Below are 14,648 nucleotides of genomic sequence, written 5' to 3' on the forward strand. Positions count from 1 at the left end.
CCCTGTAACTAAGTTCCTGCGAGTAACAGCGCCACAATGCCCCTGGGCTGTCTGCGTGCTATATAAATATAAATAAATAAATAAGAAACAAAAGAGAGCTTTCTGGTGCCTCCACCTCTCCTTTGTTTCTAATTGGAAGCGCCAACAGCTGCAGGCAACCCTTTAACCATGCGGCTTCTTTAGGGAATTGGTGCTTCTAAGGCTACTGAACGGGTTGAGTGTTGCACGCACGTGACCCAACAGCACTACAGTACAAACGTTTCCCGTTCCCTGCGTGCACTTTTTAGATAATGCCCACACTTACTGTTCTGAATTGTTTGGTAGCAAACCCACTATCCACCTAACGCCATTCCCAATACCCGCCCTCCCCCTGCGATCCCCTCATAAAATTCCTAGAGAGGCGCCACATCTTCACTCTGGTCTGCGTGTTATAGCTGCTTAGCTGGCACAAGGCGTACAAAAAGCATTGCAAAAAAAAAGTCTATCCACCCATTAAAACGGTCGTAGAAACCGAACGGTGAGACCACTCCTTTGGCAGACCAAAATTTGATACAGCGCATGCTACAGACGAGCAGTGTCTCTCCAGTAAGCATGGTCAAGGTGTTAACGCTCTCGCGCTGCGCATGCTCCACCAAGTCCTTCTCTTTTTTTTGCCCAAGGCCCATGCTCATACATTTCTAGGTCGAACATACGGCAGGACTGCGCGATTAAAAGGCCCAGTAGGTCTTATATTAACGGGGTTTAAACAAAGGGCCTGTTTGTTAGTGCTGTTTGGTCCACTGAGTTGCCGTTAAGTTGTGAGACCCTTGTCAAAATGAAAACTAGAAAAGAAATGCGCGATTTAACTGAGGTGAGTAATCATTGGCCTGTGGCAGGGTTCGATATTTGCCCGAGGACCGCCAGTGAATTCAGATGCCATTTGTAAAGACTCAGCTCAAGTACTTGAGCTTTTTATTGCAGACGTTATAACTGTCCACCTGACGAAGCAGCTGCGTTATTTTGTTATGATCGTGATGCTAGCCCCCTTCAGTAAAACCCCTGCACTCTTTGTTTACTTATGAATGCTTCAAATAGACTTTCGAAGTACATGTGCAGCCAGATTGTGTACAGCGTGCACAATCATGCAGACGTTTTATTGCCGTTTATTGCGTGTTCGCAGCATGTCATTTAGGTATTTAATGTAAATGTATAGTATAAAAAAATAACTCACAGTTGTCACTAATAAATATACCTTTGGGAACGTATGCGCGACTATAAAGGCAGGCTGATATGATATCCTAGGAAGTGTCGTCGTATATATTTTTTAAAAAAATCTGTATTTTAAAACTTTCTCTTCCAGGCACCACTTACGTTTTGTGAAGTTGCGGCCGGTTTCTCTGAAAAGGAATGGAAGCTTTTGCAGCACTGGCAGCAGGAACTTTACAAGAATGTGATGAAGGAAATACACCGAGCATTCGATTCTCTGGGTGAGCGTACACTGTCTTTCTCTGTTTCAGGTCCTGAACAGGGCAGTTTCCAGGCAACATGGGGCCCAGGGCAAACCGCTAAAGTGCGCCCCTCCAACTTGCCCAGCCCCCCTCATTATAGCAACAGGTACAGCTTCCACATCTATGGGTCCAACGACCTGGGGTTGGCAAAAACAATTGTGCAGGCTGGCCCCACACCCATTTAAAATTGTGGGCTGGAAGATGTCCTGGCGTTTTTCAGGTATTAGCCAGTCACATGTCGATTGCAATATGTTTTCAGGAACTTTTGGCAACTGACCCAAATACCAATGCCAGTAATTGGCAGATACGGCTGAGTTCTGACACTTGCCCAGGCCACCACCACTAAGTAGGTCATATACAACTTATCCAGGCAGAGGACCAACTTTGTATGGAATAGGAAGCACGCAAGATCCAGGGACAGATGTGAGCATTCCTTCATATTCATATTGTTCCCCTTTTCTGTGTGTGCAGCACAGCCTTTCCTAATCCCCCTGTTTTGCATGTTCCTACTTTCGGCCTGAATTTTCTCCCTCTTACATCATTTCGTTTTTTAATTCCATTGTGCATTCCTTTTTTATTTTTTGTTCAGTCCCTTGCTTTCTTTTGATCGTTTACCCTTTTACCTTCACCATTTTTTCTCATTTGACACTTAATTTGCTACCTTCCTCGTTATTTGCCCTTTATTTCCCATGCAATGTTCACTTTCTCCCTCCCACCCTTATTTTCTTCAATTCTGGAATTCTTGTACATTTTCTCCTTTAATTCCTATGTTCATGTTCTTTTCCCTTTTCACACACTAACCCCATCATTTATCTTTCTCCCCTTCTTTTTCTGACTAAGCCCGTCCAGCACCTCAAGTACCCTCCTGACCATCACCCACCCTGCCCTTTTTGTTTTACTTGAATTTGGCTTTTATCGTCAGGCATTGCAGCACTCAGTCAGCTCTGGCAATCCCCTCCCTGTGGGGGGCTAATGGTCCCCACTTGTCTAAGGCTGGCAGTGCACTGCAAACGTTAGGACCATTTAAAATGTTACAGAGGTTTTAAGTGTTTGTAACAGGGGGCGCACTTCAGGGAAAAACAGGTTCCTGTATTTTGTCCGTGGTCATTGTGCCGCACGCATGGATGTTTATCTGATGACAGTCCCTCATTGGTGGGGTAAGTGATCACACCTGCCCCTGTAGAATCCCTGCGCCCCTCACTCTGAGCCCCCAGCCGCTGCCCTGTTTGCCCGCCCCAGAAACGGGTCTGGTCCTGAATTATATAAATTGGCTGGCCTTATTCATGTGAAAGATTCATTAAAAAGTCAAATTTACACCCTCATTCTGGATACAGTGGGAAGCATGGACATTCGCACTCCCCTCCCCCCAAGCGTCTGTGACCATTCAGATGGGTGTGTCGAACAAAAACTGTGCTGATGCCAGTATGCAGGTAGCCTCTTCTTGATCCTCGCATGCCAGCAAAATCCAGCGGATTGGCAGTTAGACTGCCACACAGTAGGGTTCATCTTGTAAACAGTGGTAAATACTTCCAGGGGACCACCAACGGTATTGCTTAAGTGCTGTGGGTTCCCTGCATGCAAGTTTCCACATTTACAAAACAGAAAGTAAGTAGAAAAGGGTAAAATCGATCTGACTTTTTTATTTTATCGTTCTTTTGTAAAAAATATCACTGCTGCCAGGAAATAACGCTTTGCACACATCATTTGCAGTGGATTTTAATGGAATTCGTCTGCTTTTTGAAGATGCTACATTCCAATGGTTCCATGGGAATCAATTGGATTTGCGCCAGCATGACCATCTAATGTTGGTGTAAAATGGAGAGGTTTTGTGTGAGGCCTTGTTAGGCAAGATTGTACGCACTACCGTTTGGGTGCACTACAACAACCCTGACCTCCTGGCAATGGGAACACAAACTTTGGTATAAGTCTGTACTACACAGGTTGGTAGCATTTGAGGAACCAGGCTGATCTCAAGAGGGGTCAATGTGAGCAGTAGGGGAGATTCACAGTGACAAGTATTCAAATAAACTCTTACACTCAAGGTTTCTTGATTGAACAATTATTAATTTATTTGTCAGTCAGTTTGAGTAAGTCTTCTTCAGAAGGGGCAATATAATAGTAACACACAAATACACTCCAAAATGCACACGCTTAGTTTCTCTAAATCAGCAAGTACCCATTTGGGATGGCACAAAGACACTTCCCACACCCTCAGGTTACTTAAATAGCTAGGGCATTCATAGATACTAATGTAAAGTATCTCAAGGAGTATTAGAAATACTGTGAAACGTGCACTTTAGGTACTTTTTTGACTAAGGCATCTAGATTTGAGTCATTTGTTAATGAAGGTCTCAGATGTTGTATTTGTGTGGCTTGTCCTAACAAAAAAATCAAGGTATTAATAACCTGATGTCATTTTGTATATAGGTACACTTGATGTTAACATAGTATCTATAAGAGAGAGATACAGGTTTACAGCACATTTTGCACATTACCAATTGTTGGTGATTAACACTTAGCACTGTTTTGAGCACTAGTCACTTTGTTAGTTTTTATATGTCGGCTTTTATGTATTTGTTTTTAAACATTACTTTTTTTATTAAACATTACCCATTTTAACAGCATTTATTTATGAAGTCAGGTTGTATTTTCCGTGAACCTCAACTTGCCATTGTTTGTACTGTTTTTGCAATTGTGATAACCCAAATACTATCCAGAGAATTGCTTGCACAAACCAACCAAAGGTGTGGGAGCCTTGTTGTTTTTGTTCTTATTCAAGATATGTCAGGTTTGCTCCCTCTGAACCTTTAGCTTCTCCTGATTTCCCCCTAATTATTGCTGACTTAAATAGCTAGGACACTGTGGACATTAATATATCACTGTTGCATTTAGGGGGATAATTAGGAGTATGTCAAAGAAAAAGATTATTAGAATAAAACAAGAGATCTCACAAATATTCTGAAGCAGTTCTTTTGGTAACCCCCAATGCAAAGTAAGTTAACCCCTTCCTGGAATGAAGGCAAAACACACAGTCAGAGGGAAGAAGAGTCATTCAGGGAGCCAGGCCAAAGTCAATTGGACAAGAGTCTAGGTGAGCTGAAGCAATTCTTGCATGTAGATAAGTCTTGCACAATATTTTAGAAGTCTTTGTAGAAAAGAAGAAATCAAAGTATGGCCACATGCTGATTAGGCTTGTGAGGTAAATAATAATAATTATTTAGCATTTATATAGCGCTACGAACCCTCTGGTATCTGAGCGCTGCTTAGTATTACCCACGGTGTGTGGTGCTCATTAATCGACCTCGGAAGGATGAAAGGCTGAGTTTGGCCCTGCCGGGATTCGAACCTTCGTTAGCAAGCTCTGAACGGGTGTCAAAGTGAGCGCTCTACTCGCTGTGCCACTTGACCGGCTAACTCTACAGAAGCAACCCAGACAAGTCTACACTGAGAACAAGTGAGGTTACACAACAAGAGGTAAGTTCTCTTAGACTTTACAGTACCTTTGGTTAGAAGAAAAATGTTTCCAGCTGGCTTCCGTTCCTGTGCAGCTCTGCAGATCCTGTGTTCCCGGGCCTCAGTCGTGGAGACAAGAGGGAGGACGTCTGGAGGACTCCTGCACTGCAATGGGACAGTCGGCGACAGAAAAGGAACAACTTCTATTCAGTGGCACTTTGCGGTTTCAGCTCCTCGCGTCTCAGCATATAGCACCACTGTGGACTCTTGGCTGCTGAGATGGCCTTTCCTTGCATCTGGTGTCCAGCACTCTCTAGAGGTAGCTGAGGCTCAGTCAGTCCTGCTTCCTGGGAGTCCTGAGGAGCTTCCTGGAGCTCTTGGCCAACTTAAAAGCAACGCACACAATCTGGTGTTAAGTCCTTGCACGGCTTCTCTAATCGAGACGAATTCGGAGCTTCAGCACAGCAGCAGGGCTTCACCGGGCAAACCAACGGTCCAGGAGTTGCAGCAGGTGTCTCTTCCAAGTACTTGTTCGGATTCCTTCGTCCATTGGTCGACTCTGCCTTCCAAGCCAAAAAGCCTCACCTTTTATGCAGGTTTCTCCCATTCATTCCAGCCTAGCTGTTAGTCACCCAGCAGGGTGGCTATCCTTGCCGGACAGCCAGTCGGCCCTTCACCTAGGAGTGCATTCCTGTCTCCAAGGAGACTAAGCACATGGAGTTTCGGGCATCTCCCTCGCTTCCTGCCCCCGCCAGACACCCTGGAGACAGAGGCGGGCTTCACTTGTGAATCCTGCCAAAGACAAAACGAACAAAGGGACGAAACCGGGTTTGGCGCGCAAAGTAAATCTCGAGAAGGACCTTTCCACAAAGAAATGGTGAAAAAAGAAGACCAGGGCCACTTTGACAAAAATGGCACCCTTGGGCGCTTTACTGCAGCTGCGAACGCAGCCTGCGGTAAAAGCACACCACGGTAGTTAAAAGTAAACCACTGCCGCCGGCCATTCATCAAGGAAAGGGTTACATAAAAAATGTTACATGAGAAACTAGACAAAGGGGATACCAAGTAACCCCTCCAGCACCCTATTGTAAGATAGTGTGTGCTGGGTCTAGAAAGTTACAAATGTACGTAAAGTCAATTTCACTTCACTGCTCTTCGAAACAGTAGTTTATCCAAGAGAAGGTATTTAAACCTTTGGGTAATCAGAAAGACTTCCCTGTGCCACTGCACTGAGGGTGCTGTGTGACACAGTGTAAAGATGATGACTATGGAGTTTGTCAGACTCCATACTTAAAAAAGAAACACATAGTTCAAATCATATTAAAAATACATGTGAGAGTGGGAAAAAGGGCCTCACTCTCTCCAGGTTAAAAATTAGAAGTCCTAAAATCCAGCAAAGTTGCTGGGGGTCTGTAGGGTAGAGAGGAATTAGCACATTTCCGAGAATTTTCCCCAACAATTCCTTTCCTCAGTATGGCACTCTTTCTCCAAAAAAGAATTTGGGCTATCCATATTTCGACAATTGACTTCTGGAAGCATAGGACCCAGGCGCCGTGAACCGTGACATAGCAAGGACCATCAAGCTTCTGTGAAATCTGAGGTTCCTCTTGAAGTTGGAGCAGTCGCATCTTTCACTCTCACAGGGCTTAGTATATATAAAGACAAGCAGGGCCTTTCCCTCCTGTCAGAGGTTTGGGCAGTCAAGCTATGCCATAAACTCTCTTGCCTCTTTCAACTCCAGATGGCCTGGTCAGGCAGTTTCTTCAAATGCAAGGGCATGTAGTGTCATGGGTGTTTCTGGTTTTATGAGCCTGGGCCCTCCTCTGTCCCCAAGTCTTTTCATCAACAGAAACTTGTCATGGAAAAAAAACAGGCTTCGACAGCTCCTTCCAGACCCCACCCATGTCTTTTCTGAAGGGTCTACATTGTGGACTAGATCCTGCCCATCTGCCAAAGGTGTCCCCTCCTGACCCTTCACCGCCTCTCATTCTCATAACTGTTTCGGCTGAGGTGTGCTTCTTGTAGGACCAGTCCTCTCAGGGTCGATGGTTCCTGGCAAAGCAGCAAGGTCTCTGAGCTGGAGAGGATTTGACAGCTATTTGGGACTGGAATTCTTTGCACCTTCACTGGCGAGTAGGACAGTCTTGACTCGTCCCTCATATCAGCATACACTGGGATACTTGGTCATGACTCTTGGAGGACATGGCATCAAGTATATCCAGATGGAGGATCTATACCTGTTGTCCCTTGTTGCAGGCTTGTCCTGCTCCCCATGATACCAGTGTGCCCCCACATAGCAGGCACTCAGCACTTGGACACATATAATACACAGGAGACCAGAAGTAGAGGGAAATGTGCCCTGTAAGGCAAATACACACCAGTGCATGGGAGGGTGCTCTATGCTCTGCCACTTCCAGGCCTGGCTCATCCATATGTACAAATGGAGTGGGTAAATCCATTCTCCACCCATGAAATAGTATGTCAATTATGTAGAACAGCCTGCAGTTGCAAAAGGCTCTGTAAGGAAGCCTCTGGCCTTGGGATTTGAGCCAGCAACGTCGTCCATGTGTACATTATCAGCTGGGCTGTGAACTGGCCTTGTTAGCCTGAGGCATCACGCGTTCCACAGCTCAGCTCTGCTCTGCGATAATGCTTGGCACAGGTGTTCAGCTGTTAGGCCAGTCTCGTAGGCAAGTCTGTAGGCCAGTCCCATTGCATCCAATGTACCTCAAATAAGCCAAAAGAAAGTGCAGTATCAGAGATGGTAACATAGTCCCACTTTTTTCTCTACTCATTTGATCTATAAACCACTACAATATCTGTCCAAAATCTTGCACTACTTCTACATAAAGCACACTGCAATAAAACTATTCTGATATATACATAAACAATAAGGAAGCAAAACATTTATGTCCTAACTCGTCTTAAGCCATTAATTCACTGCATTTCATAAACACCCCCCACTATCATCATCAGCCATTATCTAGGGTGCATCTAAAACAAATAAACGTCCATAACTGCATGTCCCTCCCTTTCTAGCTCTTAGCATCCATGTCACTCTAAAATTCAGCACCATGCCCTTCATGTGTCTTTGTTTGTGTGCAGTGTCCAAGTCAAAGTAAATCTTTCTCTTGCTTTCCAGTATGCAGTCAGTCTCTAGTACCTCCCAGTCCCTAGGTGCACCCGCAGTCAGTGTCAGCAACAACTTGTCAGTGCTTGTCATATTTCTCCCAAATAGCATCTTGCATGGTGAATTCCTGGTCGCTGACCGCTCTCTCAGTAGCCATGGAGAACAAACACCCATTCTTCCCACTGTGTGCCTTTCACATCCATCTGTTTGAACAGCTCCTTCTTTGGCTCCTCTTTCTGTTTTTTCTTCCAATGAGCCACACAAATGTCCATGTGCTCTTGCCAGCCCTCTTTGTCTGTGGGCCACCAGGCCATCTTTGTCGGGCACCGATACCCATTGTCTTGCTCTTTCTCCGGCTTTGATATATGGCATCATTTGTTCATCTGCCCATTTCCAGTCCGCCAGGAGCCGCTCACATTTCCTTTAGCTCTCCTTTTTGCTCTTCTGTAGGATAATATTCATCACTTCAAGCTGTGGACCCCCCGCCACATGCCACTCCTTATCTGGCTTTGGCTGTAGGCCATTGTCAAGTGGCATGGGCATCTCTCGCTCAGATGGACTTATCTTGTTTCTTCCCAAAGCCAACACCACTGATTGTAATTCACCATACTGTGTTCTTTCCGCCCGAAAAACTATTGTCATGCTGCCACTGACCACCTTCTGTATATGTGTGCCTGTCAATGTCCTTCTCTTGTGCCCACGCCCTGAACATGTCCTGTTGTGTTTTGACAGTCTCTGATTTTATTTATTTATTTAATGTTCATTTGTATAGCGCCTACACACAACAAGTGTTTCAAATTGCTTAAGAGGGTCGGGGGGGGTAGTTGGAAAAAACAAGTCATTCGGAGCCCTGGAACTTCTGAATGATACAAGCCTGCACAGAGCAGGAAAGTGCAAGTAATACATATAACAGTGGAGATAACTCTCATGTCTGAAGAACGTCCTTAGTTTTTCAAAGTGCCTCACACAAATAAGGTAAAGGGGGCGGAGGGTGGGTAGAACATACAATAGTATGGTATGATATGATATGATGGTTTATTTATATAACGTCTATAGACAATGGCCCTCATTACGACCCTGGCGGATTTTTTCCGCCAGCGACGGACTTTCCGGCCATGGCGCAAAGTCCCTTTACGCCATGGCGGATGGCGGACTTACCGCCCCATTCCGAGGTCGGCGGGGCGGTAAGTCCCCATTGACCCATTTACCCTTCCCCATTCCCATTTCGGCCCCATAGGGCTCAATGGGAGTGGGGAAGGAGTTAATTACGCCACCGTAAAATACGGTGGCGTAATTAACACCAAGGTCCCAGAGCGCCATGGATTTTTCCGCCCGCAAAAAGCGGGCGGAAAAATGACCATGGCGCTCCAGGAACTCGTAGTTGGCGGTAAGGGGTCCGCGCAGCTAACGCTGGCGCAGACCCCTTAGCGCCAGGGTCGTAATGAGGCCCAATGTGTTTCAAAGCGCTTCACAACAAGGGAGGGAACAGGCGAAAATACAAAACATTCTTACAGACCATGAACAACAAGAATGTGAAATAACTATCATACTCGGCCTAGCAACATTTCAGATAGTGCAAGTGCTAAGACACAAATAGGAAGGAAATGGGAAACAAACAGGCGACCACCGTACTAGGCCTGATGACATTTCTGGTAGAGCCGGAGAATACAGGAGGTGAGGGAGAGGGAAGGAGAAGGGGGGAGAACAAAACAAGCGGCTATCCTACTAGGCCTGATGACATTTCAGATAGTGCTGGGGGGAGGGGGAGGAAGAAGTAAGGAGGGGAGGAGAAGACGAACAAAGTTACTATCATACTAGGTCCAAGGACCATTCAGACAGAAGAAGTGCATAAAAAAGTAAGGGGGGGAGGGAAGAAAAGGGGGAAGGGAGAGGAGAAGAGAACAGAGAATAAAAAACAGTGCAGAGAGCAGAGAAATAGAGGGGAGAGTGAAAAACGAGGTCAGTGAGGCACATAATGTTGCAAGGGGACAAAAAATGTAGACAAGGAATTCACAAAGACAATGGGCACAGCATGAATCATGGCCAACTGGAGTGGGAGATCCAGGGAAGGTCCAGCATGAGAATTGAGGGGGTGAAGCCCCAAGAGACAAAGGGCCTCATTACGAGTTTGGAGGTAGCCATGCCGTTTTTAGTGACATGGCTACCCCCCAAACTCCGGTCCAGGGTCCCGCAAAAGGGGACTTACCGGGCCATTCCGACCTTGGAGGGCCCGGAAATTCCCTTTAGCAGGACCCCGACCTGGTAGTTCCCCATTCCCATTTGAGCCCCCATAGGACTCAATGGGAATGGGGAGGTAGCTAACAACAGGCCCGTTAATGACGGGCCCGTTGTTAGCATCCTGTTCTGCTAGCAGGTCCCGCTCTGCACATCTGGTCTGACCAGGCATACAGAGCGGGACCCGCTGCACAACTCGTGGCCGCCACAGTTGTAATGAGGCCCAATGTGTCCAAAAGTCAATCCAAGCGTTGGTAAAAGACATTGATGGTGAAACCTATTTAAATACACAAAGGCATAACATGAGGAGAGAGGGGGGCCACACAAGCATAATGGGGGGACCAAGAGGGCTGGGAGGGACACAAGCCTAACAGGGGGACAGAAGGGTGTGGTACATATAACAGTGGAGATAACTCTCATGTCTGACGACAGGCTAACTTTAAAGTGCCTTACGAAAATAGGTTGGGATGGGCAGGGTAGAAACAGACAGGTTACTATACAATGTTAAGTTGCATACAATCATATGGCAGCATGATATAAATGCAGTGGGGGGAGTGGAGGAGGAGCATAGGAAAGCTAGACTACTGGGCAATACTAATTTCCGAATAGTTGAGCAGAATTAAGATATACGGGAATGGGCAAGTGGGAGGCGGGGAAAGGAGAGGTTGGGGGATTGAAAAACAGAGATGGGGACAATACATAAATAAAAACAGGAAGGTAGGAGAAAAGGAGAGTCCTAGCTGAGAGGGTGGGGTAGGATGGTACTTGACGATGGGAGGAGGAGAACCAGGGGCAGGCAGTAGAGGATGTAGGTGGCACATCTAAATTCGAAATTTGGCTGGATAGGTGAAAACATACGGCTACAGGGCACAACTACACTCGAATTATGGTAGGAGCAGGTGAAAACACATGCGGCTCCAGGGCACAACTACATTCAAATTATGGTAGGAACAGGTGGAACACATGCAGCTCCAGGGCACAACTACATTCAAATTATGGTAGAAGCAGGTGAAATTGTGGGAGTCCAGATGAGTGAGGGGTGCGACAGTTCAAGGAGTGAGGTAAGCGGGTCAAAGAAGTTAATTGGAGAGCTGACCTTCATAGAAGTGATTCGATTTCCAATTGTTCAGTGTCTGGAACGTGCGTGGTCTACTCGGCCTCCGTATGCACATGTGGGGGTGTAGTGAAGGGCTCCCAGACACAACCAGGTAACGGAGAGGGGAACAGACAGGGCCTTTGGAACGGGCCTTTGGAACGGGCCTTGGGAATCAGGGGGCCGGCTTCTGCCTACCAGTCCCTGATTGGTCCATATATCGGGCACCACGACCAATCAGAAGGAAGGTGCAGTCAGGCAGCCCAGCAATGAGGCAGGCCGCACACCAGGTCGGCCATGATGGAAGGTGCTTTTGTTTCCCTGCACCTCATGGCAAAGTCCCCAACAAGGAGGCGTTGTGCTTCGAAGGCATGGAAATGGTGTTTGGAAAGCACAGCAGCTGGATGGCAAAGCCCAACAAGGCCATAAGATGGAATAAGCCGCTCTCTTAAATGCGCTCGCACTGAGCATAAGGTGTTATCGCCAGGCAGCACATTTCATCTCCTACCATCCACATGGTTGCAGGATGTTAAATGCAGCCCTCAGACCTCAGGTGGAAGATGTCTGCTGGTCATCTTGTACGAATAGAGTGGGATATGCATCTGATATGCATTCATGTAGCTCGCCTGACACTACTCCTTCCACTGGCATTTGGTTCACTGCCCTGTATAAGGTGCACACTGCACACTCACCCGTCCCCCAACATCCGTGGTGCAGAAGAGAAACTAGACCAGAAGTCAGTCCTGGGGGCCTAACGTGGTGCCAGGAAGGTGGCATTCCCGATGCAGGAACCCAGAGTGAGCCATATTGTCACGTTTGACACTTTCACTTGTGTTTACTTCGTTTTCTTCCAACCCACTTCCTCCCTCCGACTCCTGACCTGCTGAACTGGTGTCCGAAGGGTAGTGTACGGGGCTCTCTCTGTACTTCTGCAGCTGTGATGACTGAGACCTGTCTCGATACGAAACCACAGTGGCCACCGGTAAATGGTAGCACTGGGGCCCCCTCACTGAGGCAGGCATGTGTTCGGGGAAAAAGCACTTAGCAGAAAAAACCCCAGCTGATGAAGATGTCCTGATGTCGGTGAATATGAAGCGGAGAAGACGTATAAATGCAGATCTTGACTTGCAGGTAAGCACGGCTCCAACCACAGAAAATTGAGCCGCGGCTATGAGCCAGAAGTAAAACAGTAAACAGAGAAGGCTCTGAAGGCAAAGCTGTGAAGGCAGCTAGAGGAAAAGGACGCTGAGCTCTGTAGAGGGAAAACTGGAAAGGAAAGAGAGGGGGAGGACCGGAGACTGAGAAAGAAGGGAACCCTAGAAAATAGGGATTCAAAGATACAGAGCAAAAAACACAGGGGAGCGTTGAACCCAACTAGGGAGAGGAAGTGAAAGCAAAAACTCCAACGTTGCAACGCGCCGGGGAGGAAGGCAGTGAAGTACCTCCTGGCGAGCCGAGCGCCAACAACCCGGAAGGAAAAAAGACTAGACCGTCATCATGGGTTTGAGAGAGTGTGGTGGAACATTTAATGGCCGCCCCAACGGAAGCGATTCCACTGCTTCCAGGAGTTCGGGCGCCTGACAGTATGCCCCCTCCTCAGAGCCACCCCTCCGGGTTTCCCCGGGTGCGCCCTATGAAACGTGCGCAAGAGTAAAGGAGCGTGGACCTGAGAGGATGGCTCCCAGGAATCTTCGGATCTTGGTTAACCTTTCCTATCAAGTATTCCGTCCGTCCCTTGCGGAATCTGGAGTCGAAAATATGAGAAACCTCATATTCCTCTCCAGCATCAGGCAACAAGTTGTTGTAATTGGACTGAGGGTGAACAGTTGGAAGAGAAACCCAAGGTTTGAGAAGAGAAGAGTGAAAAACAGGATGGATCTTCCTAGGGTTAGGTGGTAACTTGAGCTTAAAGGCAACAGGGTTAATCTTAGACAGAACAGTGAAAGGACCCAGAAACCGAGGAGATAGTTTAGAAGGGTGAGTCCATCGAGGAAGAAACTTTGTAGAGAGCCAAACTTTTGAGCCAATTTCCCATTTGGGACCTTTCTGACGATGTTTGTCCGCCTGCTGTTTATCTCTTTGCACAGTTGCATCCAGACTCGGAACGGGCAGTGGAACGTGCCTCCTTAATCCTATTGTGCAACTCGTTGATGGCAGGTAGGTTGGACTGTTGTTGGGTTGTAGGGTGGATGCTTCGGGGATGAAAACCAGTAGAAGGCAGACATGGTTATTGTGGAATGTGTGGAGTTATTGTAAGCGAACTCTGCCACGGCTAATAGAGGCTTCCAATTATCCTGTTGTTGATTACAATAGCAGCGAAGATACTGCTCAAGCGTTGCGTTAGTCCTTTATGTTTGACTGTTGGATTGTGAGTGGTATCCGGATGATAGGGCTCTTTCTATACCTAATAGGTGACAAACAGCCCTCCAGAATTTGGAAGTGTATTGCGTTCCTCTGTCCGGTATCACCTTGTCCGGTAAACCATGGAGGCGGAAAATGTCTCGGATGAACACTCTTGCCATTCCTTCTGCTGATGGAACCTGGGGTAGAGGTGAGAAGTGTGCCATCTTGGTGTATGAGTCAACGGTCACCATGATACAATTACATGACTATGTTCTTGGCAAATCGACAATGAAATCTGTGGTAACTTTGCTCCAAGGGCGCGTGGGAACTGGGATCTGTTCTAGGAGTCCAATGGGTTTTCCTGATGGATATTTGGCCTTAGCGCAGACCGGACAAACCTTAACGTATGATCTAACGTCCTGTTTCAGATTCGGCCAGTAATATGTGCATTGAATAAGATCCAATGTTCCAGACCATCCTCTGTGTCCCGCCGCCAGATGGTGATGGCACCAGAACATTATTTTCTTGCGAAGACTGTCAGTAGGGATATACAACAGTTTGCCCGTGAACCAGTATCCTTCTTCTTCTGTGATCCCTTCGGGTAAGAGTGTTTGAGATTCCCGGGATTGTACTATGGCATGTTTAACTTGCTGCAAGAAAGTGTCCACCGTGGCTATGACTCGAAAGTTAGGAAACATTCGTTAGGATTCTGCGATGGTAGGTCATCCTGGGACTTCTTCCTCGACAGGGCATCCGCCACTGTGTTCTGGCTACCCGGAATATAGGTTATCAGGAAATGGTATTGAGCAAAGAAATGGGCCCATCGGGATTGATGGGAGTTAATACACTCCATGGTATCCAAAATATTCAAGTTGCGATGGTCTGTGCGTATGGTAAATGGATGGTT

General features: G+C 46.9%; 1 protein-coding gene across 1 annotated transcript in view; it reads left to right on the forward strand.

Moving 5' to 3' along the window:
• Positions 1 to 645: 645 nt before the first annotated feature.
• The window catches only part of LOC138526455 (zinc finger protein 583-like), a 260,072-nt gene continuing 246,069 nt past the window's right edge, over positions 646 to 14,648 (forward strand). The window contains exons 1-2 of the mRNA XM_069637227.1: positions 646 to 850; positions 1,340 to 1,466. Of these exons, the coding sequence (XP_069493328.1) occupies positions 815 to 850; positions 1,340 to 1,466 (163 nt within the window). The 5' untranslated portion in view covers positions 646 to 814. The remainder of the gene's footprint in view (positions 851 to 1,339; positions 1,467 to 14,648) is intronic.

The sequence above is a fragment of the Ambystoma mexicanum genome, chromosome 7p (genome assembly GCF_040938575.1).
Source record: "Ambystoma mexicanum isolate Mex_15411 chromosome 7p, UKY_AmexF1_1, whole genome shotgun sequence".
Taxonomy (NCBI): Eukaryota; Metazoa; Chordata; class Amphibia; order Caudata; family Ambystomatidae; genus Ambystoma; species Ambystoma mexicanum.